This window comes from Pleurodeles waltl, chromosome 1_2 (assembly GCF_031143425.1).
Source record: "Pleurodeles waltl isolate 20211129_DDA chromosome 1_2, aPleWal1.hap1.20221129, whole genome shotgun sequence".
Classification (NCBI taxonomy): Eukaryota; Metazoa; Chordata; class Amphibia; order Caudata; family Salamandridae; genus Pleurodeles; species Pleurodeles waltl.
The window spans coordinates 162,693,400-162,718,285 of record NC_090437.1 but is presented as its reverse complement, the minus strand read 5'-3'; the positions used below and the strand labels follow the sequence as shown (position 1 = coordinate 162,718,285).

At 44.2% G+C, this 24,886-nt stretch overlaps 1 protein-coding gene across 1 annotated transcript in view; it reads left to right on the top strand.

Annotated features, from left to right (window-relative positions):
* MFHAS1 (multifunctional ROCO family signaling regulator 1) overlaps window positions 1-24,603 on the top strand; it is a 188,957-nt gene extending 164,354 nt beyond the window's left edge. Inside the window, exon 2 of the mRNA XM_069236877.1 lies at window positions 24,087-24,603. Coding sequence (XP_069092978.1) covers window positions 24,087-24,217 — 131 coding nt within the window. The 3' untranslated portion in view covers window positions 24,218-24,603. The remainder of the gene's footprint in view (window positions 1-24,086) is intronic.
* Window positions 24,604-24,886: the final 283 nt, after the last annotated feature.

Sequence of the window (24,886 nt, the reverse complement as noted above, 5' to 3'; positions counted from 1 at the left end):
TGACAGGTGACTTTCATTCCTGACTTAGGGCCTGATTTCGAGTTTTGCAGATGGGTTACTCTGACACAAATGTGACAGATATCCCGTCCACCGTATTACGATCCCCTTAGGATATAATGCGATTGTAATACAGCGGACGGGATATCCGTCACATTTGTGAAAGAGTAATCCCATCTGCCAAACTCTAAATCAGCCCTTTAAATTTGAATTTCCTTTTCCGGTCCTACACATAGACAGGACTGGTTTTCCAGCCAAAACTATCTTTAAGAAGAAGCAAAGCAAAGGGACTTCATTACCCATCAGGACTGGAAATGACATCACAGCACCCTACACACCTCCCCCGAGGCCCTACCTAATGGCAGCTGCAATGTTGACACACCGCTGGTGTGTCAAAGCCAAGCCCGTCTGCTCCTGGACCAAGCCCAGTACCAGGAAACCGGGTCCGATCACTGCCCAGCGATACCCTATAGCACTTCTTAGGTTGCTAGATACTGGACGCCATCCCCCCAACTGCTGTTGTGCTGCTTCTTACATCATGGTAGGAGCTTTCATCTACTGTCTGTTCTGTAGCAGCCACAAACCCACAACCCCATGCAAATGCTAACAATGCCCTCAACACTCCCCTCTCAACACACATGCCACACAAGCACAAGCAACACCTTCACCCCCACCCTACACCTCACGCCACAGCAAACTTGTGTGCATACTTCTCAATACATCACTCAGCAATCACACAACTGAAATATGGGACCTGCTGAGTAGTGATGCACCCGACATCCTCTTTACTACAGAAACATGGCTCAACCCCTCATCGGCTCCTGACGTCACCAGAGCAATCCCAGCGGGCTACAAGACTGCTTGACAGGACTGCCTTCACAACCATGAGGAGGACTCGCTATCATCTACAAGGAATCCTGCAGAATATCCGCAGAGAACGCCACCCCATTCATGGAACACCTGCACTTCAAGCTGCAAATCTCAAAAACCTTTACCCTTAACAGAACCATCGCCTACCGACCACCTGAACCAAGAGCCACCTTTACCAACCTCATCACTGACTTTGCCGCTCTGCTCACCATTGACTTCAGAGCCTACATTCTCCTCAGTGACCTCCTCTTTCATCTGGAAGACTGAAACAACCCCGGCTCCACAACACTCCTTAAAAGCTTGAGCAAAATCAGGCTCACCCAGCTCGTCCCAGAACCAACATACACCGCAGGGCACACACTGTATCCCCTCTTCATCACAAGAAATAGCATAAAACACCACTCTGCCCATATGGTCTGACTAGTCCATCATCTACTTCCAAATCAACATATCTGAAGTCACCACCCCAGCCAGGTTCAGCATTCTCAGCCACAGGTAGGGCAAAATCTCAGAAGCAGACTGGCTCAACGCCCTCAGCTCGGATCAACCTAGCTCCACTGATAACCTCGATATGGACAGCAACACGTTCAACAACTGGATCAAGAGCTATGCAGACTCTCATGCACCCATTAAGCCCAACAAGCATAGTAGATGACACACGCAGGCCAGCTGGTACACAGAAGATCTCCGAGACACCAAACAACACTTTACACAGCTACAAAAGGAAATGGCAAGCCAATCACAATACCACTGACTGAACTATAAACAAGGCTGCACTCAGACGCTATCAACAGCAAATAAGAGACACCAAGAAAAAAACACTAGTGGTCTGCATCATGGGAAGCTCCAACAGCTGCAAGGAGATCATCTTGATCATTAAGGATTTCACCTCGCCCTTAGCCACTATCACCAATATCACTGCCTCCCAGCCACTCTGCAACAAACTGTCCAACTTCTTCCACAGCAAAATAACAAACATCTACAGCAACTTTGAACACCAACCCAACCCTAGGGAACTCATTTTTAAACTACCCACCACCAACCAAGACTGAAACCTGACTGAATAGACAACCCTCACCATAAGCAACACAACGGCAATCATGCGGACCATTCATTCAGGGGCTCCAATGGACCCATGACTCCATCACATCCACAACCTGGGAACATCACCAATCAGCACCTCCCTGTCCCACATCATCAACACCTCCATCATGTCTGTCACTTTCCAGGTTGAATTGAAACTTGCAGAAATCAACATCCTCCTCAAGAAGGCCTCAACCAACCCAAATCACCTGAACTACTTCCAACTCATCTCCTTGCTTCCCTATCCATCTAAAATACTTGAGAAGGACATCAACAAGCAACACACAACCCACCTCGAACTTCACCATCTTATAGACAACACTCAGTCAGGATTTAGAAAGAATTACAGCACTGAAACCTCTCTCACTGCAGCCACCAATGGCATTTCAAATCATCCTAGACTGAGGAGAAACAGCAGCTCTTTTCCTGCTTGTCCTCTTTGCAGCCTTGGACACGGTCTCCCATAACACCCTCATCATAAGACTCCAATAGATTGGCATACAAGGATGTGCTCTCAAATGGATCTGTTCCTTCCTCATAGGCAGGAGAACCCAAAGGGTCAGGGTACCACCCTTCACATCAGAAACCAAGAAATTGATATGCAGAGTCACATAGGGATCTTCCCTCAGCCCCACCCTTTTTAACATATACATGACACCGCTCGCCAACATCCGATCACAAGACATCACTGCCATCTCCCATGCCTATGACATTCAACTCACCCGCACCCTGATGGACAAAGCAATCACCACCAGAACTAAGTTTACCAACTGCATGACCATGATAGCTGACTGGATGCAAACCAACTGCTTGCAGCTCATTTCAGGCAATACAGAGATACTGCTCATCGTAGACAACAAGCTCAATATGATGACTCCAGTCAACGCATTGTGCATCTCCTGCTTCTACATCCTACGCATGCTGCAAAGAATCTTCAAATGGTGGCCTTACAGTACCAGGCGGACCGTCACGCAAGCACTCATCACCAGCACGCTAAATTTCAGCAACACTCTATGCCAGAATCTCTGAAAAAACTCACACACAAACTCCAGAATATTACTGCAAGATTCCTATTCGATCTCCCATGCTGTTACAACATCACATGCACTTCAGGAACCTTCACTATCTCCCTGTTCACAAGCGCAGCCAATTCAAGCTTCTCACGCACACATACAAAGCCCTGCATAACATAGGACAAGAATACCTGACCAGCCGCGTACAGTTTTAACAACCCACCAGACACCTACGCTCTGCCTCATTCTCACACATTCCCCACATCCGCAAAAGCAAAACTGGAGGCCGCTCATTCTCCTACATCACACCCAAGCCATGGCACAACTGTACACATCAGAGCCTCCTCCTCACTTCTCGAGTGCCACAAGAAGCTGAAGACTTTGCTCTTCATATAAGCACCTTAAGGACCTCACACCTGCCCAAGCACCTCTGGTGATTAGTACACTATACAAATCAATATGACACAACATAACCAGTAATTGAATGCTCCAGGTCCAGTCTAATTTAAAAAAATTAAACAGGAGCACATCCTCAGGAACAGTAAATTACATCATTCACTCAGCACACTCGCACACTAAAATGATATATTTAATATACTAATTTATAGGGGCTTGCAGTCAGGCCTCTTCATCCATTAGTCATGCATATTTTTCTTAGGCCCACTACAGCATACAACAAGGGGCAAAGGGTCCATAAACTTAACTTTACCGTGTGTGATAGCTTTCTGCACTTTCACAAGGATCACATCCTTCAGTGTCAAGGACTATAATGGCAGTATGTGCTGAGAATAAAAACATATTTTTTCTTTTAGTCAATGTTTTCTTTTATATAGGCAAAGACCTAACAGCCCCGTCAATAATATTTCACAAAAAATTACAAAGCAAGCATTGACAAAGACAAAAGACTGGCAGTCAATGCCAAGCCCATTTGCTTTGTCAGTGCTTGTTTTAAGTTGCTTTTGAATAAGCAGCGCTTTCGGAAAAAAAACATCAACTTGACACACAGAAAGCAAATTCATGAGCAACGAATTGTTTAGTTAAGTTTGTCTATCAAATGGTTTCCTGATGGGGAGATGTTTGTAATTTTTAAATCAAGTGATAACACGCATTGAACCTCTTCCGCCCGACGGTAGCGGCCCGGGGGCTTAGAAGCTCTTTGTCATGATTACTGGGGGGGATTTGCAGTTGCTTTCCTTTAAGCCCGATGGCTGCTTTCATTCCGGACTTCTGCTTGTCGGTATATTTCCATATCTAATTCCTCAGTTGAAGACAAATAATCTTCCTCAGGAAAAACATTTTCTACCCGAGGCTTCATCTTACTGTGAGACGGTTTCTGGAGCTGCGAAGCAAAAGGAGTCTGGAAATATTTTATTCAGTTTATGGTGAACATGAGTTCAATTTTTTCATTTGCTTTGAGTTCCATTTTGTTTTGCTTCTAGGGTATATGACATGGTTACGTAATGCCAATAAATATATTTTTATTAAACGAGCCTACTAGAGTGTGTCTGCGGGGGGCCGGTTATATGGCGCAGTAGACTAAAGTATGCAACATAAAAGACAAATCATGGATATGTGATAATTCCAAATTCAGAGCAATTAGTAAATAAGTAAGGCATTAGCTCTTGGGGATGTTAGGGTAATCTAGGAAAAGTTCTCACCTTTATAAATACTGAATGCACACCGAACGCAGAGCGTTTGGTGTGCTAAATATGGCTACCAAACTGCTCCAATTTGCACTGGACTCCCGGCAGCCTTTTGCTTGCATGATTGATACAGTTTTGGATGTGGTTTAGCATATATGTGTGAGTATTGCTTGAGGTGTGCAGGATTTAAAGATGTGCTTCAAACGTGATGTTGAGAACAGTGGTGTGCATGAGGTGTTTTGGAAAGAGTGATGATAGGTGCAGCTACTCATACCTTCTGTTTTAGGAGTGGTCCTTGCCTAAAGTTGAGATCATCATAGAGTGCATAGCATGTTGACAAGTGGAGTCAACCAGGTAATATGTTATATGGAGCGCAGAAGTGACAAATGCCCAAACCCTGCAGGCATTCTTAAACCACTTGGATCTATACCCCGTGAGGACCACCCCAAAGTGACAATGGCATAACCTGTGTATAACCATGCTATATAGAGGACATTGGTAACTTCTGTTCTGTCTCCACCCTTCCCCTCCTAGCCAAAGTTATGGATTGCTATGTGGAAGCACAACTCAAAACGCACCTCTTTGAAAACATCCTACGTAATAATCTCCAGTCAGGCTTCAGAACCAGACAGATCGGAGACCGCTGTCCTCACATTTGTCAAGAAAGCTCTTAAAATACTTGACAGTGGACAACCTTACTTCCTCCTCCCTGACTTTACGGCAGCATTGGACACAGTAAATCACTCCACACTCCTAAGAACTCTAAAAGTCAGAATGATTCTAAGGGGTGCAGTTCTCAGATGGTTCACCTCCTTTCAAGAAAATCTGGGTCAAAGCATTAGAATAGCTAGCTCCTCCTCTGAAATAAAACTCCACCAGGGAGTTCCTCAAGGCTCCATACTCTCTCCCACACTCTTCAGCTTCTATATCAAGCATCTCACTTCTGTTCTTAAGCCCTCGGGAATCAGTTACCACTTCTACACAGAAGACACGCATCTCTACTTGAAAAATACCTCTCCAGAAAACATCACCACCGCCTCTCAGTTCTGGATAACCGTACACTACCTTAAAGTGAACTCATTCAAAACTGAAATTCTTCTCATCTTGTCTGCCAATTGAAACTGCTCACGATCCTAAATGGTTTAAGGATAGATTAGCTTCCTGCTAAACAGCAAACAGAACATTTTAGAGGGTGCCAGATCCCTGGGATTCACTCTAGACAAACAACTAAACTGTCGGGATCACATCAATAACCTAGCAAACAGAGCACAATTTCACTTTAAGCTATTAAGAGGGATCAAGCTATTCATCCCAATTTAGGAGTTCAGACTAGTTGTTCAATCCTTGGTCCTCTCTGGACTAGATTACAGTAACTCTTTTCTCCCTAAAACTCAGCTGACACCTCTCAGTGCAGTTCCACACACAGCCCCCAGATTAGTGTCAGGATCCCTCAGCTGGCTCCCTCTGAAACTACCCTGCATTGTGCATAAGGCACTACACAAGACCAGCCCTATATACCTTAACCAGAAACTTCGAATTTCATTAGTACAAGAAGCACAGAATCGCTACTGCTGGATTCCCCTGCCAGAAGGAAATCAAGATTGATTAAAGAGTCCTTCTCAGGATGTGCACTGACAATATGGAACTCTTTACCTTCCAACATCAATTCTCTTGCACAAAACTTAAAAAAAGAACTGCATGCCCTACTCTTGCAAGGCCACCTGCAGTTCCCTACATGCCGAGCACCTTACCATGGCAGAAAAAGACTGAACTGACTTACTGCTCTTCTGTGTAATCTATTCCCTGTTAACCATCATGCAGGAGAACTGATCCCTTACAGAGGGGGCAACAAATATATGTTGGACACTTGTATCTTAAGGTGGCTTGGAGATTAACTTCTCTCATGTTACCTAATGTAATATGTCTCTTCTTTTCTCATCCGGATGCACTGTAACATAATTAGTTCCTATGTAAAATGCTCTGGTACCCTGGGGTCTTCTACGTGATGTACAAAAAACGTTAATAAGTAAGTAAAAATACACATGCACACTGTGCAGTGTCCACCCATAAGTGAACTGAGGTGCAGTGCTTTAAAGCTCTTTTAAACAACCAAGATATGTCGAGTTACAGTAAATGGGACAAGCCTCACTGTTGTACAGTTTTTCTTCATGAGTGAGGTAAAATGGAGAGCAATCAGAGTTGTCAACCTGAGCTGAAAGTACACAACCTTTAAATGAACCAGATTTCACCAACTCCGAAGCCAAAGGAGATCACGCTTTGAGCAGGGATTTGAGCCACAATTTCCTGTCATGGTGGTTGAGCGTCAGGTGAGCCCTTGTTGACCCATGCCTCAGACCATAGCTATAGTGGCATCCTGTACAGGTCAGGGTGAGAGAGGAAGTGCTTGGAAAGTTGCTGTTCTGACAGAACAAGCCTGATTTGGCGTGTCTCTGTTACCCTCCTGTTCTCACCCGGCCATGGAAGACCAATACTTTATTTTAGATCCCAGAGACCCCCGCTGTGTTTAGTTTATATAGCAAGACATCCACCTATCCTTCAACAGATTTTTTACCCAACAGCTTCCATTTCCATTAGTAGAGAATTACATTTCAAGGTGATTAAGAAACAATGTGATAAATGGGAACTTATCCTTCTTCTCTTGCTCAACAAGGGCACCATAATGGTGTAGGTTTTGGAGAGAGCCTCAATTTTAAATCTTATCCTAGCTCTTCTCTGATTACACTTGCTCCTGCTTTACATGCTGCATTACTTGTATTTATTGTAGGTCCTGAAATTTTGTTGCCTGTTTTTTTAGCTAATCAAATTCAGACCAATTCAGGAAACATGTAGCAAAAACACCTTATGTTACACGTTTTGACTGATGCAATGGATTCTTCGTGTATTCTTCACCATGTCACAAATTGAACTATTCTGTCTAAGGAAAGACCATCATTGTTCCATTAAAAACATTCTGAATTTACGACATTGATTGAAAATTTCTCCCACACATCATTACTTGCGCAGTGAGGGAAACCCAAGCTCCAGTCTGAGTGGATGAATGGAAATCTTGGTTTGTCTAATTTTCATTGAATTTTGCAAATTGAGTGGTTGGGTGATGACTACTACAATTTTTCAATTTCCTTTTAAGCGAGCAAGGACGCTTGCTGCTGCTGTTGTCAGGGGGCGGGACCCCAAGGCCCCTTTAAATTTCATTGCGCGCCGCACCGCGGGTCGCGCAGGACAGTTGCTGCTGCTGTTGTCAGGGGGCGGGACCCCAAGGCCCCTTTAAATTTCATTGCGCGCCGCACCGCGGGTCGCGCAGGACAGTTGCTGCTGCTGTTGTCAGGGGGCGGGACCCCAAGGCCCCTTTAAATTTCATCGCATGCCCGCACCGCGGGACGTGCCCCGGCCAAGGGCGGGCCCGTCTGCGCCCGTCAGAGGCCGACTGAGGCTGGGCTGGACCACCCCTCTGGGCCCTAAGGGATGATATTGGGCCCTTTTGCTATGTGTTGTCAAAGCGATACCTGAGTGCTGGCTACTTTACTTATCTAAGTCGTTCTGTGGTGGTACTAGGCTCCTTAAGCACCAGAGGCTTAACAAACCCTTCCACTCTTCTACACAAGAGAAGTACCTTGGGCAATCTCTACCACTTCTGGTGCTGTGACTTGCATATTGCTGGTAACCTGTAATGGGAAAATGCAAAGCCGTGTATGTCCCACCGTGACAGAATGGCACCAAAAAATCAAAAAAGCATTCCAAAAACCAAGCGAGTCCTGCTAACAGCAAAGGTTTCAACCCCCTCGATCAAATTGACATGTTATTTAAGGAGGTTGATGAACTTTTGAAAAGTAATCCCCATCCACCTACAAAAAAGTGTGCTACCTTGGGGACGGGGAAAATACCAGAAATCTTCGTCAGGAAGAAGAGGTCACATCCAATACACTCTTCAGATTCAACGTCTCCAATTGAGGATTTTCCTGCCCTTAGGGGTGAAACTGCTCAAATGGCATTAGCTACTCCTCCAAGTTCTGTGGATGTTCCACTTAGTCACTCGGATTTCCCCTCTATGGGTACTACAGCTACCCCCCCCCCCACTAAGCCCTGAGATTGTAGTGATTCCTAATATCCCATGTTCTAATCGATTTGGGCTACTGGAGGAAGAGGTAGATTTGCCTACCAATGTAACACACATTATGCATGGGGACGCTACTGAGTATATTAGTCACTAATACAAAGCGTTCGCTTCTGATGGTGCGCAATCATCGCATGAGAATGGCAATTTAGCTCTTGTTTTACGAAAGGTGGACGAAGTAAAGTCTCTGGTTGCATCTCTATTAGGGCTGATGAGAGAGATCTTAGTGCCTAAAAATGGTTGCAGCTGCCAGATAACAAAAACGAAGGTGGGGCTGGGAATGGGTGGGGGTAAAACTGTACCTAAGCCAGGAATAAAACCAGTTACTTCTCTCCCTTGGATGGCGACAAACCCCCTCCCATTAGATCCAATTCCACCCCATGCGGAGAGCAATCAAATCGAACCTCCAAGGTCAAGCCAGAAGTGCACTGGAGCTCCTAATTACAGGGGTGCCCGGGGGGGGTGTTCACACTGCAATATGGCCTAGCCCTGTGGAAAATGTACTTGAGAGGCTGGCACATCCAGTGGGTTAGGTGAAGCAGATGGCCCCCATGGGACCCCCATTGGCTCTGGCAGGTCCACGACGGGTATGTCACGGGTGGCAAGACAGGCACAACACCAGGGTCAAATAAGTAGAGCCAATGTTATTTTTCTGACTAATGTTCCCAAACTGCTACCTGGCTCCTTCGAAGACCATGAATCCTTGACCAACAAGGTTATCCACTGGTTCCGCTTTAGATGTGATTGTCTTTCGGTTATTCGTTCCGATATCCATAAGGTAGGAAGATACAGTCAACCAAGGTTAAAGCATGATTATATCTCTGTCTGCTTTATTTAAAAAAACACGGTGGACCACCTCATGGAATTTATAACCCGAACACACGATCTGAGGGTCACGAAAAGGGTTGGCATTAACCTCTCTTTAAAACCACCCTGTAACCATACAGGAAGGACTACTAGTGAGCTAGCCCCGGCCCTGGAATGTGAATACCCTTTGGACCACAAGTCTTCCCGTTCTCTGAACGCAATTGACTGACTAAATGGCAATCAGATGTTATCACTGGGGATATTCGTATTCGTATGGAAGAGGGACCTAGCCCCAAGAACGACAATGATTCAACCAATCACGAGTTTTTAATTTTAACATGGAATGTAGCTGGTCTCCGTAAGGAGCTGGGGGACTTGGAGTGGGCCACCTTTATTAATAATTTTCACATTTGCTTGTTTCAAGAGACCTGGGCTGATGAGCAAATTTTTATTGATGGATTTTATTCATATAATATTCCAGCCCAGCCATCGGAAAAGGGTCAAGGCCGTCTTAAAGGGGGCTTATTAATGCTTATCAACAAGGACTTGCAATGCGAACATTGTTGGTTAAAAATAGACTCGGTGGATCTAATGGGAGTTCAATTTACCCTGCATCGGGAATACAAAATTATTGTTATTAATATATATGCGAGATCTGCTCCTAGAGGGCTTGAGTCTCAAACTCTGCTACAGTTGACAGAATTTCTTGACTCCTTAAATCCCCCATTCTATTTAATATTAGCCGGAGATTTTAACTGTGCTTTTGAACCCTCTGATATGATCACTGGCTTAACAGACGAGGAAGACGAGATGTGGGGAATCCCACAGTTAACGAACTACCCGTGCACTCGCTCTCGTGTAGCCCTCCAGTTAGCTATGTTATGCTTAAAGTATGGTCTCAGGGCTTGCAATGGACGTACACCCTCAGACCTAAACTTGGCACCTACTTTTAAACGAGGGACGTCCACAAGTGTAATAGATTATTTTTTACTTGATATTAGGCTATGGCCTCTATTAAAGGACATGAAAGTGGAACCTCGATGTGAAAGTGATCATAACCCCTTGTTATTATCTATGGATGGGGATGTTTTTAGAAGAACCTCGAACTTACAACGTACAGAGGTTCCCTCTCCATTGCTGAATAATAATTACACTAAGGTCTCATGGCCAAAGGTTTTGTCTAGTTCTCATTCGGTGGCTGGGATTTATAAATTGTTCGTAGATGAGTTGGCAATTTATGAGGAACACAAAACTGATAACATCCCTATCCTAGATATTCACCAAGGAATGCTTAACGGATTGCAGAGTTTTTTTTTTTACAAAGACTAGAGCCAAAGGGGGTGATGTCCTTCCTCAGGGCGACAGAGGATGGTATAATGAGGACTGCAGTAGGGCCAAATCTGAATTAAACGGTGCCATTAAGTCAGGTTCCCTTGTAGAGATTCAATCAGCTAGGCGATCATATAAGAAGGCTCAAATACTGGCAAAAAAGCTATGGGAAGATTCGATCTGGCAGGGTTCGATTCTTGCCTCAGAAAACAATAACAATGTGATGTTCTGGGATCTACTGTCCAGAGGGCAAGGAGGGGGCAGGAGGCGCATAAGGAATCATATTCAACCTGAGATGTGGGTAGATCATTTTACCCATCTCAATGCTGCCCCTAATAACCCATTAGTTGGATATTCCCAAGCACATGACTTAACTACCCCTCGGTTGGGCAATCGGGGTGACTGCTCTGAACCACTCGTCTTCTCCTTAGAGGAAACTAAAATCGCGATTAATTCACTAAAATCAGGAAAAGCGCCGGGGCCCGATAAAATACCAGGTGACCTATATAAATCTGAAATAACTATTTGGTCCTGGTATATTAATTTGATTTCAAACTGGTGGCTCAGTTCCAAGCACTTGGAAGGGTGCTGAGATAATCCCTATTTTTAAAAAGGGTACTGCAAATTCTCCCGCAAATTTAGACCTATCAGTTTGATTGATAACATGCAGAAAATGTTTGCCAAACAACTGCTAGAGAGGTTAACAAGCTGGGTCCAAGAACATCAGGCCCTTTCCATGCTGCAAGCGGGCTTCCGTTCCAAAACCAGCATGATAGATCAGGTTTTTAGATTGACCATCCTGTATTGGAAATATGTGTTCCTCGCAAAACAACATCTTTTTGTTGTCTTCGTAGACCTCAGATCTGCCTTTGATTTGGTTTGCAGAGAAAAGCTTTGGGAAGCACTGCTCCAGATGGGCGTCCCCACCAATCTAGTTTTTCTGTTACAACTCCTACATGATGACACATATGCACAAGTGAGGTGGGGTGACCAAGGAGAATTGATTGATAAGATCCCTATACGGAGGGGAGTTCGCCAGGGTTGCGTCTTGGCTCCCACACTATTTACGCTATTTATCAATAAAGTGGTACAAATTTTGTCTTCATGCACCAATGACACCCCCACTCTAAACAAGCACAAGATTCCAATACTGTTGTTTGCTGACGATTCTCTTCTTATCTCCAAGACTCCTATGGGCCTCCAAACCCTTGTGGATAGATTCAAGTCTTTCTGTGATGACCATGGCTTGGAATTGAACGTTAACAAAACAAAATTGATGGTGTTTTCCTCTGGCAGTAGCCGAAGATGCACCATCAATTTGGATGGGGCCCTATTAAGCAGAGTAAAGACCATAGACTACTTAGGCGTGAGGCTTTCAAATAACTTGCATTGGGAGGAGCAATTTGGCAAAACTGTGGGGCTCCTTCAGCATAGAGTGGCTGCTATCCTGCGCTTCTATAAGAATTCTATTTCCAAGGCTGTTTCCCCAGCTATTAAAATTTATCTGGCAAAGGCGCAGGGTGCAGCCACCTATGGTGCTGAACTATGGGGACACTCTAAGAGCAAAAGTTTAGCAGTAGGAGAAAACAACTTTGCCATGGCCCTACTTGCATGCCCCCAGAGTACTCCTCTGATCCCTGTGTTTTTGGACCTAGGCTTTAATCGTATATCCCATTTCATAGCCCTAAGACCCTTGTTATATTGGGTAAGGATTTGGACTGTTCGGGAACTTATTGTATACAGAGATTCAGTACTGGATATTCTAAGGAGGCCAGGAGCAGCTACCATACCCTGGGTTATGCATGTATCTAATTGGTTCTCTGTTTTGGGTCTATGAAGGTTTTGGGAAGAGCCACACAACTTGGAGAGAGCTGACAAGACCCTTCTAAAGACAGTATATTGGTCCCATATAAAGAGTGATCTGGTCCGTTGTACATCCTATGGTAATTTGACCATTCTGTTTATCGATTTCAAGTGGTACCCCCAGTTTGAACAATATGTTGACCTGATTCCTTCTGGGGAAGGGTCTTTATGCGCGCTTCCGTTTTGGAAGCCTCCCGTTGTTATCTCTAACTAAGAATTTGGGTGGGTCTTCATCTACAGACCTCTGCCCAGCTTGTCTTGTTTGCACCGAAACTATTGAACATTTTATGTTCTTTTGCCCTGCCTATACAACTCCAGAGCAAAATGGATCAGTGCAACTTGCCGAAACCTGGGTTTGAGACAATGTTTTACAGCTATTAGGATCTTAAAGAGTGATACTTCCATAAATGTTATCCATGCTGTCAGCAAGTTCCTTGCGACAGCCTGGCGTATACGACATCACTCACTGAAATACATTTTTTATTCCATGTTAATATTTGTTTAGGATTTAGAAGGTATGAAGAAAGGGTTGTATTTTTACTGTTATGTTTTAAACCACGTATTTGTACATCGTGATATTAAGTCAATTTTATCTTTTATTGCTTGCTCTTATACCTTGTTATTATTGTATTTCTTTATGCTTTGATGGCCTCAATGACCGAATAAAGCTTATTATTATTATTATTAAGCGAGCAAATATGTTTCTCCTTCTGTTAATGCTGACTGTTCCCCTGTATTTCTCTTCCGACTCCCCCTACCCCCTGAATTGACCTGTGTTGTGAATGCAGTTGTCCCTTCTTAAGTCAGTGTTGCTCCGGAAAGAGAAGTTAGGTGAAAGTGAATGGTAATTATCTGACCTCCTTACTCTCCACAAAAGCGGCTTGTTCTGGGGAAAAGCTGCATGTTGGTGTTTTGTGGTGTGACGTACCGCGGTGAGGTAGCCTAAGTATGGAGTGAGCCAGCTGCTGGACCTTTCTCCTTCACTTTGTGTCCTCTTGCGGTATAGTCCTGCTGCTGCAGTCTTTGCATTGCATACCGTATATTGTGTAGTATTTTGTTTCCTGCAAATGCACGCTGGTAACTAAGTTTGAACGTGATGCAGTGTTTTGTGCCAATACTGACACTTCTCACCCATCCTTTACACCTTTATTCCAGTGGCCCAGACTTCTATCTAGGAAAGAAAAAATGTTTATTAACAAGATTATCCAGCTCATCGAGCACGTTGAGTCACAAATGGAGGGAATTAATTGAGCAGGCCCTCAACTTGTGGCACCCAGGCCTCACAATCAATCGAATGGGTGGGGTCATTCTTTTAATGTTGGCAAAGTTGGTAACCTTGGATTGATTGGGACCTCCTTTCTGGATTGAGGCCGAATGTATTGACAGTTTACTGGCTCTGTAAATTAGGACACTCAAGGTTATTTTAAAGATTAAACGTCACCATGATCATAAACAAAAACATTGATGGAACTAAAAAATATTAAATCCTCCAAAAAGCAGGTATGAATGAGAAAAAAACCTGCAATACCTGGTTCAGAATGTTGCACCACAATGGGTTTTGCTAAACTTCACTAAGGAAACATGCGATCCACACAGTTTCCGTAAAAAGTCATGGAAAATGTACAGATACTTTGATATGTACTTCAAAAAATGCCGAAGCTGCAGTTTGACCTGAGGAAGATCCCAAGGGCCCAGGATGAGGAGGCTGCCTCATTGGGAGATGCAGGTAAGGAATCGGGCACAGAGGTAGACACGGACTTGAAACAGATCCTAGTGGCGATGCACCACAGTCTCACAAAAGTTGATGGTAAGGTTGATGCTCTAACTTTCTGAATGGATTGTATGTCTGAAAGGTTGGACAAAAATGCAGAGCGCCTAGATATGGTGGAGAATGGAGTCTCAGAAGTTGAGGATGAGAAGCTCACAGGGAGGCAGCTAAGAAGCTAGTGGAGCACCTTGAGGAACAGCTTCTCTCAGACTTGCTGGGTCGTGAGACTTTCTTGGACATGTTTGTTGTGGAGTGGACACACCACTCTCTTGCACTGCGCCCAAACCTGGGATCCCTGCTCCCTCCCATAATCACAAGGCTGATGAACTACAAGGACCAGCACGCCGCATTCTGAGGGCAAGAGAACTTGAAGAACTTTGATATAGGGGTGCTGAACTGTCTCTGTGCCCAGACTTTACTCAACAAGTACAAGACGCGAGAAAGCCATTTGTTCCAGCCCAGTGCAAATTTTGGGAGGTACAACTTGAATACAATATGCTAGACTTACAGTAATGATTGATGGCAAAGCAACCATTTTCACTGACCCCAAGGCACTCCGGCAGTTTCTGAGGCTCAGGGAACCCAAGGGAGAAAAACACCAATCCCCTGGGCCAGACAGTGATATAGGAGGTGATGGACAGGACACGGTGGAGTAAGTTTGTGCTCCCTCTCTAATGCGGGGGGTGCAGTCATGGGCTGGGAGACTGCTCCCTGCAGATATGACTGATTGTAAATTTGTTTATTATTTTTCCCCCTTACTCCTTTTCTGCTTAATATGAGATGCTTTGACAAGTATGACCACACTTCATATACACTAGCCTACGTTGTGGTGGGTTGCAGGAGGGTGGGGAAACTTCGGATGTGGGTGGGGGATGTTTCCTTGTTGCACTGCAATGCATAGTGATCCTCACTCTGCCTGCAGAGTATCCTAATTCTACGGTCACGGCCAGGACGGTAATATAATTTCAGCTGTGTCATATGGTTTATTGCACCTGCTAAATTTAGCTCATGGCCTAGGCAGCTATGTAGGATCTCGGTTGCCGGACGGGGCAATCCCAATCCCCCCATGTGTGTACCACTTGTTCCAAGTCATGGGAGAAATGTCGAAGTTATGAGAGGGCCTGGGGACGGTATTAGTTAGTTGTATCAGTTGTGGAAAGACACAATGTGAATGGGGGTGGAATGCACGTCATACAGTAGGTATCTATGTATAAGATACGCACGCAGCAGAGGGTAAACACTTAGATGTCACAGATTATACAAGAAAATTGGCGGTCAGATGATCACACGTGGGGATCTGCAGTGAGGCCCCCTGGCTCATCTCTGATCCGCTTTATCATCTGGAATGTTAGAAGATTAAATGATTGCAGGAAACTTCGTAGAGTGGTGACTTATCTCAAGCAGTACAGTATAGATGTCACTATACTACAAGAAACACATCTGGCTCCAGGGAGTACACTGCAGAATGAAGAGCCTTTGCTGCATGTCAAGATTGACCACACATGCCGGGGGTGTCCTTATCTGAGCTCGTGGTGGCTTGAGGTTTAAGTTGCAGAGAAGGTATGGGTAGATCCAGGAAGGCGATATGTGGTGGTGCATTGCGGTAAAGATGATCTGATGGTCTTGCTGGTAAGAGTGTATAGACCAAACTACGATGATCCCCCCCCTCCCCCCCCCCCCCCCAGCTCTAGCATGCTCTCAATGCCTAGCTGACTTAATGGGGTGGCTTACCTCAAATATCAGTTGGCGATTTCAACTATGTGTTATGCCTGGTTTGTGACCGCTTCAAGGGCCCATCATGACGCCCTTCAGTGGCAGCTCGTGCTATTGTAACTATAGCAACACACAATGTGCTCCTGGTTGTGAGGCATAATCTTCCCCTCTCCCTTCACCCCCCTCCCCCCCACAAGCCCCTCCTCCTTTCCTGCCCCCCTCAGTCTGTGCTAAAGGAAATGCCATCAGGGAAAGCACAGGGCGCAGATAGGCTTATGGTGGCCTTCTTTAAGGCCTTTCAAGAGCTACTGATCCCACGTCTGGTCACTCTTTTCGAAGAACTGGCTGCAGACGGGCAGATGCCACCCAATATGTGGGAGGTGCTGCTGGTTACCCTCTTGAAGCCTGGGAAACCGAAAACATTCACTCAACTTCCAGGTCGTGGTCACTTTTAAATGTAGATTCAAAACTATATGTGAAGATTCTCCGAATCGACTGGCTCAAATACTCGCAGGGGTAGTGGGCCCTGAGCAAGCTGGGTTCATCCTGGTGTGCACAATGGGGTATAAGCTCAGGACGCTTTTCAGTACATATTCAAGAGTACACGCCATTGCAGTTTTCCTAGATGCCAAAAAGACTTTTGATTCAGCGGAGTGGAGCTTCATGAGAGCAGTACTGAAAGGGATAGGGGTGAGTATGTATTTCTAAAGCTTGTAAATGTCCTCTACACGTGTCTGACTGCTCAAATCTGGATCAATCTTAGTCTCAGCACCCGTTGACATTAACAGGGGTACTCGTCAGGGATGCCCCTTGTCCTCATTGCTATATGCCTTAGCAGCGGAGCCATTGGCCTGTGCTCTCCGGGAGTACCACGCACACTCTGGCCTTCAATTCTCTCATTACAATTTAATTGTCTCTGCATCCACGGACGACACATTACTGTATGTAAGCATCCTGGAGCATAATCTGACACCAGTTCTATGTGAGATTCTCCTTTTCGGGGGCACTCTGGATTATGAATAAATTGGGACAAATCCCTTATCTTCCCACTCACATCAACCACGACGCTTGTGCAACCTGAATATCCACTGCAGTGGACGACTGACTCAGTTTGCTATTTAGTGATCCAAGTGCATATGGATCTAGAGGTCGTGGTACTAGACAATTATGGTAGGGCTGTGCAGAAGTTAACAGAAGCAGTAGATTGCTGCATCAAATTGCCACTGTCACTCACTGGTTGAGTTGTCATCATGAAAATAGTGGTACTTCCCTGCTTTTTATTCCTGTTCACAAATAGTCCACTTCTGCGTCCTTGATCAGTCCTTGACACACAGGAGCTGCTTATGATCCATTGTGCTTCGGCCGGGAAGCAGCCACCAGTGCGCTAGGAGACTTTGACCTCACCCTACGACATGGGGGGGAACTAAATGCTCCTGATCTTGATGCTAACTATAGAGCAGCTCAATGTAGTTTTACACACTTTGGAATACAAGGTCCTCTGGAGCTCCCACATTTCTGGCCGGAGCGTGATGTAGTGGCCCCACTAACCTTGCACAGGCACTTTTTAGGAAGCCAGTGTGTTGTCACCCCGTAACTGACTCCCTGAATGTTACGACCTGCTCTTGGCAGGTTCTCCTGAAGCGTCAAGCAGGCTGCGCTTGTACTCGCCTCATATACCATTGTACTGGTGTCTGTGAATTCCGATTGTCAGGAAATAGGAGTGGCTTAGGCATTCAGAAACCTTGATATAGACACCGTGTGGGGCTTCTCAGTGATGATTTGATGCGTAGTTGGGATCAAATCAACGATCACAACACTAAACCCACTGCATTAACACAATTCCGCTACTATAGAGCTATACAAGCCTTATTAAGGCCCCTAGGTTATGATATTTTGGAGCGTCCAGAGTGCTTGGTTCTCTCTTCTCTTGCAAACAGCCACTACTTTTCATATAGATGCCATAATCTACACATATACACAAGAGACATGTGAAACCTGGCTCAAAAAAGCGAATGGCAAGGGGATTTGGAGGTTAACAGCATAGATTAACAGTGGCAATATTGCTGCTCAGTCAAAACGTCAGTCTCAGTAAATAGTAGACACAGACTCCTACATTTTAAACACATCAACAGCGTGTATTATACACCGGCTAAGCTTGCTAGATATGACCTCGGTAATGGTGCCAGCTGTGTGCTGCGAAGATAAAGCCAGATTTGCACGTCTGGCATGGTACTGCCTGGGGGTTCAGAACTTCTGGCTGGAGGTATTTCAAGACTTAGAGGTTATTACAGTGGACTCCTTGTCCCAGGAGCCTTTACTGGCACTGTTGGGGTGCGACAAAGATGTGTGAGGTGTAGACTGACAGCTTGTGACGATAGGTTTGTTGCTGGCCAGGCGCAGGATGGCAGTTCGCTGGTCACGTGGCCCGTTACCAACGATCAAGAAATGGCATAATGATATGACATACTGCAGTACGCAGTCAGACATTTATAGGGAGCTACTCTCGATATGCAGCCATCCAAGGGATATTTAGGGGCCTTACAAAGCTTACTTACACTGAGTCGACCATGAAGAAGGGTGGAATGAGAGGAGGGGGTGGGGCGAGAAGCGGGCTTAGCCAAAGTGACACACTTCAATGAGGTTTCACTAATTGATGAGAGGCCCACACTAAATCGTATTTCAAGCCATACATCTCCCTGGAATCCCTACTTCAATTGTGACTAATGTGGTGAATGTAGTTTACTCCTCATAACTGTATTTGTACTGTAAATCCTCTGAGGTTGTAATTACCCCACTGATAATGAGTCATGTCATGATGTGTCTTACCATAATATTGATACTCTGTCTACCTGACTGGTTTTCTCTTCCTGATGTGTTGCTTACAATGATTGTAAACATGTAGGTTGCAAATTGAATTTAGCAATACGGAGGTCCTAGGGAGGAAAGCAAAACAGAAGACCAGTGGCGCTGAAGAAACACAGACGGTGCAAGTTGGGAGAAGCAACATGGGGGGGAGGGCTCATGTGGTTGGGAAACGATATAGAGGGCAGGGGGACAAGCATACAATGCGGAAACCAAGCATCGTGGAGCTTGGGGAGCATGGGGAGGGGAGGAGCACAAGGGAGAGACTGCTGGAAAACTCTCTTATGGAGTGCTATCCAAAAAGAAAAATATAGTGCTTGAAAAGTAAGCAGTGAAATGACGCAAGCAATGTCGCGATACTCCAGGGGAGGAACAAACAAAAGAAGAAGGAAAGCCCACTCGAGCTAACACATAAAAAGCTGTCAAATAAGGGTGACAAAAAAGCCAACCAGAGGTAAGCAATGAGTTGGCTCTAAGCCTGTTGGAAGCTGACAATAGTTCTTCTGGCAAACAAGCTGCTTGCGCTGTCTAGTAGGCGAGACCTAAAAAGGTCTGCTGCAGACGTGGTTTGCTAGTCTGCAATATAGCAGTAAATAAGGCTGGGACCTAGCAGGTGCGTTGTTGTGGCAATGCAAGAATAGGTTGTGGTTGTCCTCTGCTTCCCTCCCTTTACCCCCCACCCAATCAGCACCCATATATTTACAGCATAGTGGTGATGTACATTGGCGGACACCTGATTTGTCAGTATAGCATAGGATGGATTTTTTTCAGTAAAACGTTTGGTCTCTGTATATGCACTTTTTATAGAGTTGTGTTGTATTTAATTCAGACAAGAATATGAGAAAGAAAAGAATATGTGACGTAATGTGTTTGTGTGTTATTTAAGAGTACTGCGCTACATCTTGGAGTAGTACTACTCTCTGTAAATCTTTTCACGTTTTTTCCAAAGGCCTGATGACTGATTAAGAACACTGTAGAATATTAGTGTGTGCATAGTTAGGGTGCACCATTAGGTGCAGGCAATTGAGGAAAAGCATGCAGTAGAGCATGTACCGCTTAATTATATAAAATGTTACCCCCCTCCCGCATACATGCCAACAGGCATGATTCAGGTGGGAGACTAAAGAATGTTAAAGCTGGAAATTACTTTAATTAATTTAGCTGCCTAGCGCCTGAGATGTCCCCTTTTAATATAAAACAATGGGGGGAAAATCCAGTTGATCATTTTCTTTTTAAGTCTCCCTTTTTTTCTCTCCATACATTGGCATCATTCCACTGGCATTTTGAGATGGTTAACAGTCACAGAATGTTCTTGCTCTTAGGTGAAATTACTAGTCACCGCATTTTTGCCGTTACTGCAAAGCTCTGAATGGGCGCCTTAGAGGCATCACATATGCACTTTCTTTTTTTGTATTTCTTTTTTGTTTGTTTGTCCACACCGCAAGGCCGACTAAACTCCCTTTTAACTCCCCTCTGGCCTTGAGAGGCACATATCTTGTTCACTCAAGGGGGCTGTCTAATATTTATCAGCCTTGGCAGGAATCCATTGTGTTCATTGTGCATAAAAGCACGTAGTCCGTTATTAGATCAATGTTGGCTGCCTCGGTTCAGTAGGTCCTGACATTGAGGACGGACTACCCAGGGCCACCGTTTGTGCCACTGTGGCTTTTTGTACGTGGTCTGCATTCTGATTTTAACCAACGAGAAACGAGGCTCCCCTACTGGGAATACATTGGTCTTGGGATGTCAGTGTGAGAAAATCTATGTTCTAATTATGTCCAAAAAAGCATTGTTCCTCCATGAAAAGCTTTCAGTTTGTTCTATGCTATTTTCCTCAGCACCCAAAATAAGTGCAGCAGAATCCACATTTGCCTTCTTTACTTTCACCATACGTTTTCTTTGAGAAGTCTGCTGACAGTGTTCTTACTCGTTTGTTAAATTAATAGATTGAGAATGTTCTGCCTGTCTGCGCCTTTCCTGCAATACTGTTATACCAGTACTTTTCAATTTGACCTTTATTTATTAATATGTATGTTTCCAAATAGTTCGCTAGCGTACTTTTTGGGCTACATCGAGTACTGATGTGCAGAATCCATGTGCTTGCTATGGTTTATGTACAAATACTGACTTTATGTCTGTTTTTCTTTTTTGTCGGCGTGGGCCCGCTTTAGAGGATTTGTTTTCTGACTGTCCTTCACATAAAATGGTGTTTTTCACTTGGAGTCTACTTCCTCAGTAAAGGTTTCTGTGCTCCACTTCAGTCTGTGGGCTCTGTTTCTCACTCTTGAGACAAAGCTTGCTACCACATTTCGTGGCAAGAAAAAGAACGGGGTCCCAGTGGAGGTGTGTTGAGATGCATCAAAGGTGACCAATGCATCTTTCAAAATTGAGCCCCATGCTCTGCTTGTATATGATCTGTGGAGGGACACCTACATCATGCACTCTGATCCTTTTTTTTTATCCTCCTTTTTTGCTTTTTATGTCTTGAAAATTACTCTAAATATATATCTTAAATAAAAGGAACCTTTCTCCTGTCATTTTATTTTCTCCTTCTGCAGTTTTTGAGAGTGAAATGTGATTATGGCGTTTAAACGATTATCTTTTATAAACTGTGACTAGGCCAGTCACTTCCTGGCCTTATTTCTCATGGTGGAAGCACTCGTCAATGTTTCATTAATCATTTAATTAAGCATTTTTATTTATGTTTTATGGGTGTGATGGCTTTTGTTGGCTTGGCTTGACATCTTGGTCTAAAGTGATCAAGTGAAATGACTACCTCCATTTCTGGCACTGACAAGAAAGCTGTTAACTCTATGCCACACATTAATAAAATGTATGACTATTAAAATGGGTATGCTCTTTTATTGCTCTGAATATTAATGCTCTTTGACATTAACAGTTTGTGTGAGTTGTTCACCCCTACTGTGCCACAAAATGGAGGTGAACTTTTGAAAATAGCATAGGGGCCTGATATAGAGTTTGGCGGGTGGGTTACTCCATCCCAAACGTGATGGCGATCCCGTCCGCCGTCTTACGATGTCTCTAGGATATAATGGTATTGTTATACAGTGGATGGCAGATCCGTCACGTTTGTGAAGGAGTAACCCTTCCGCCAAACTCTAAATCAGGCACTCAATGCTCTTCATTTTTTAAAGTAGCGTACAAGATTGAGCTGTTGCACATTTTATACAAAAATGCAGCTTGCTTAGTTTTTCTTTGCCAGTGTCACAATGCATATTCCACTTACGTACAAAAGACTGGTAAAAGTCGTGGTTTTCAAATAAATGCCCAACTCAGATGGAGCATCGCAGCCTCTGTGTATTTTTCATAGTTGCTGCAAGAAATTCATGAGGTTGGTGATAGAAAAGTGTAGCAGCTTCATACATCCTTATTGCCCTCCATATTTATTAGAGCAACTTCACACAGGTGACACTCAAAATGCATAACTGTGGTAAGCATCCCAAGAACATCATTGTGAGCAGAAAATGATGGCTTAAAAACCCTAGCATTGAATGAGCTCCTGGCACCACTCATCTGCCGCCAGAGGTTCTGGCTGGACCTGGGCCTGGTCCAGAACTAATCTAGCATCCTCCTTGGTTATACACGCAAACGGTTCAGCTTCCTTTTTTATTGTATTTATTTAATTATATGTTTATTTATTTATTAAGGAGTTGCATTGAGCGTTACTTGTAAACCCATGATTACTTCAGAGCACTAGATAGGAAACGAAAAGCCCAAGTGGCATATAAAGAGTCCAGTCAGTGAGAGGGAAGCCCTAGCCAAGCAGTCTTCAGTGCAATCATGGTGAAAGCCAAGCAAAAGTTTAGACACGCTGGACTAGTCTTTTGAAAATCATCCTGAAGCACTTTTGGTTTGGATTAGATACCTCAGGTCAGGGCTCAAGTCATTGGCTTTGTAGATGGAGTACTAGTGCTCAAAGTAAAGCCGTTTTTTTGTTGGTAAAAAAGGCGCAATCTCTTAAATCTTGATTGTAGGTCAAGCGCCAAGGACAGGAGATGTTCTGCTGACAGTTTGAGTGCGTTTGGTGCTCATAGATGCTGCTCCTCTGTTCCACTAATCAGATATGGCCGCATCTTCATCAAAACTACTGTCTTTTTCTCATACACCCCTATATCCCCCATGGCGCACTTTTAGCCTACTGCTGCTTCGTGTCTCCTAGGTTAGCGTGAGTTTAAGTGCAGTAATTTCAGTTGCGTTGCTGTGCAAAACTGCTCCCAGCTTGTCTGATTACGCACTATTCACAGGCACGTACAATGTTTTTTTTTTTTGTTTTGTTTTTACCCTGTTCGTTTGCCGTCCGGATGGGCAGACTATGACGTCCCGCGGTAGGCCACACTTTAAGAGGGCAAGAATCTGTTTTAGATAATTCCTGAAAAAGTTGCAAAAATAAACAAGTTCTGAAAGCACACATGGTAGTTGACGCCATGGGCATCGTGCTTTGTGTCACAAGACGACTCTAAATGTTTATTCTTGTACATAACAGTGCATTGTATTTATTACTAAATCATGGCAGCATTGCGATTACTCTAGCATAATTTGCGTACTTTTGAGAAATGTGTTGTTACCCCGGTTTTGCAAAATTGCTGACGTTTTAACATATTGTTTAATTAGGTTGTGTGCACAGCAAGATTGCAGGAATCACACGAACCACCACAAATAGAGCAGCCGTTGTTCGCACCACTTGTGTTTTGGGCACTTTTTTACTGTAAAATGTGTCCTCATATCCAAAATAAACGTACGGACATATTTTTTTTCATAAAATGTAACGCTAGATTCATATTTGTATTTCACCTTATTTTGCACAATTTTCCCCAGATGGGTAATTGCGTGAGACCAAATTATGTGACTTTTTCACATCTCTAATTATTATGGGTTATGACTGGTATTGCTTTCACCGCTTGATATTTATTAGACTGTAGCGTTTGTGTTGTTTTAATAAAATATATCTTCCCTCTTTACCTTTCTTTGTCTTTCTTTGGTTACAGGGGAGTTACTGAGTCAGCCCAGGCCCGAAGGAGCGACAGAAATCATCTGTCCGAAGAACGGAAGTGAGCGAGTGAACGTTGCCTTGGTGTACCCGCCCACCCCGACGGTGATCAGCCCCTGTTCCAAATGAGCTTTGAAAAGATGCACTGATTTCGCCTCCTCTCCTCTCACGCGCACCACCTCCCACTTCAGGGCACGTCAAATCCGAAAAGAACCAGAGAGACGACTAATAAATATTGATGCAGTATATGTGAAGCATTTCAAGACATGACCCTCAGAGAGGCCACATGGTGAGGCTACCACCTCCAATGTTATAGCTGAAGGTATAGAATATGCCAACGTTTTCGTTCCACTTACAAAACATTGGGGCACTTTTATGTTTCTTTACGTTGCGGACTAGCTCATGACGGACAATTGTTCCTTTTTTCAGTTCTGAAAATAAGCACGGCGTAATTTATTATTGAAATAAAGTGTATAATATTGATTATTTGATGATTATTAAAACTTTTTGCCATATTTTTATTTTACAACTTGAGTTTTGTTTTTTTTCGCTGTTGGTATTTTTTGCCCTCACTAGAATGGGCAAATACTTCGTTGCTTTTACTTTAGTCGTGACTTTGAACTTTTACTCCATGGCCTGTGTTTCTGAAACTCTCCTCTCTATAGTAGACCTGTCACTCTCGCCTATAAGAGGGCCTTTGTGTTGTGCGTCTCTAGCTAGATAGTATTTGTAAAAGAATAAGGCAGGTAGCTGCAGATACAGAGGCGCCAGGAGTGCTATAAATATGGCATTTGTGAG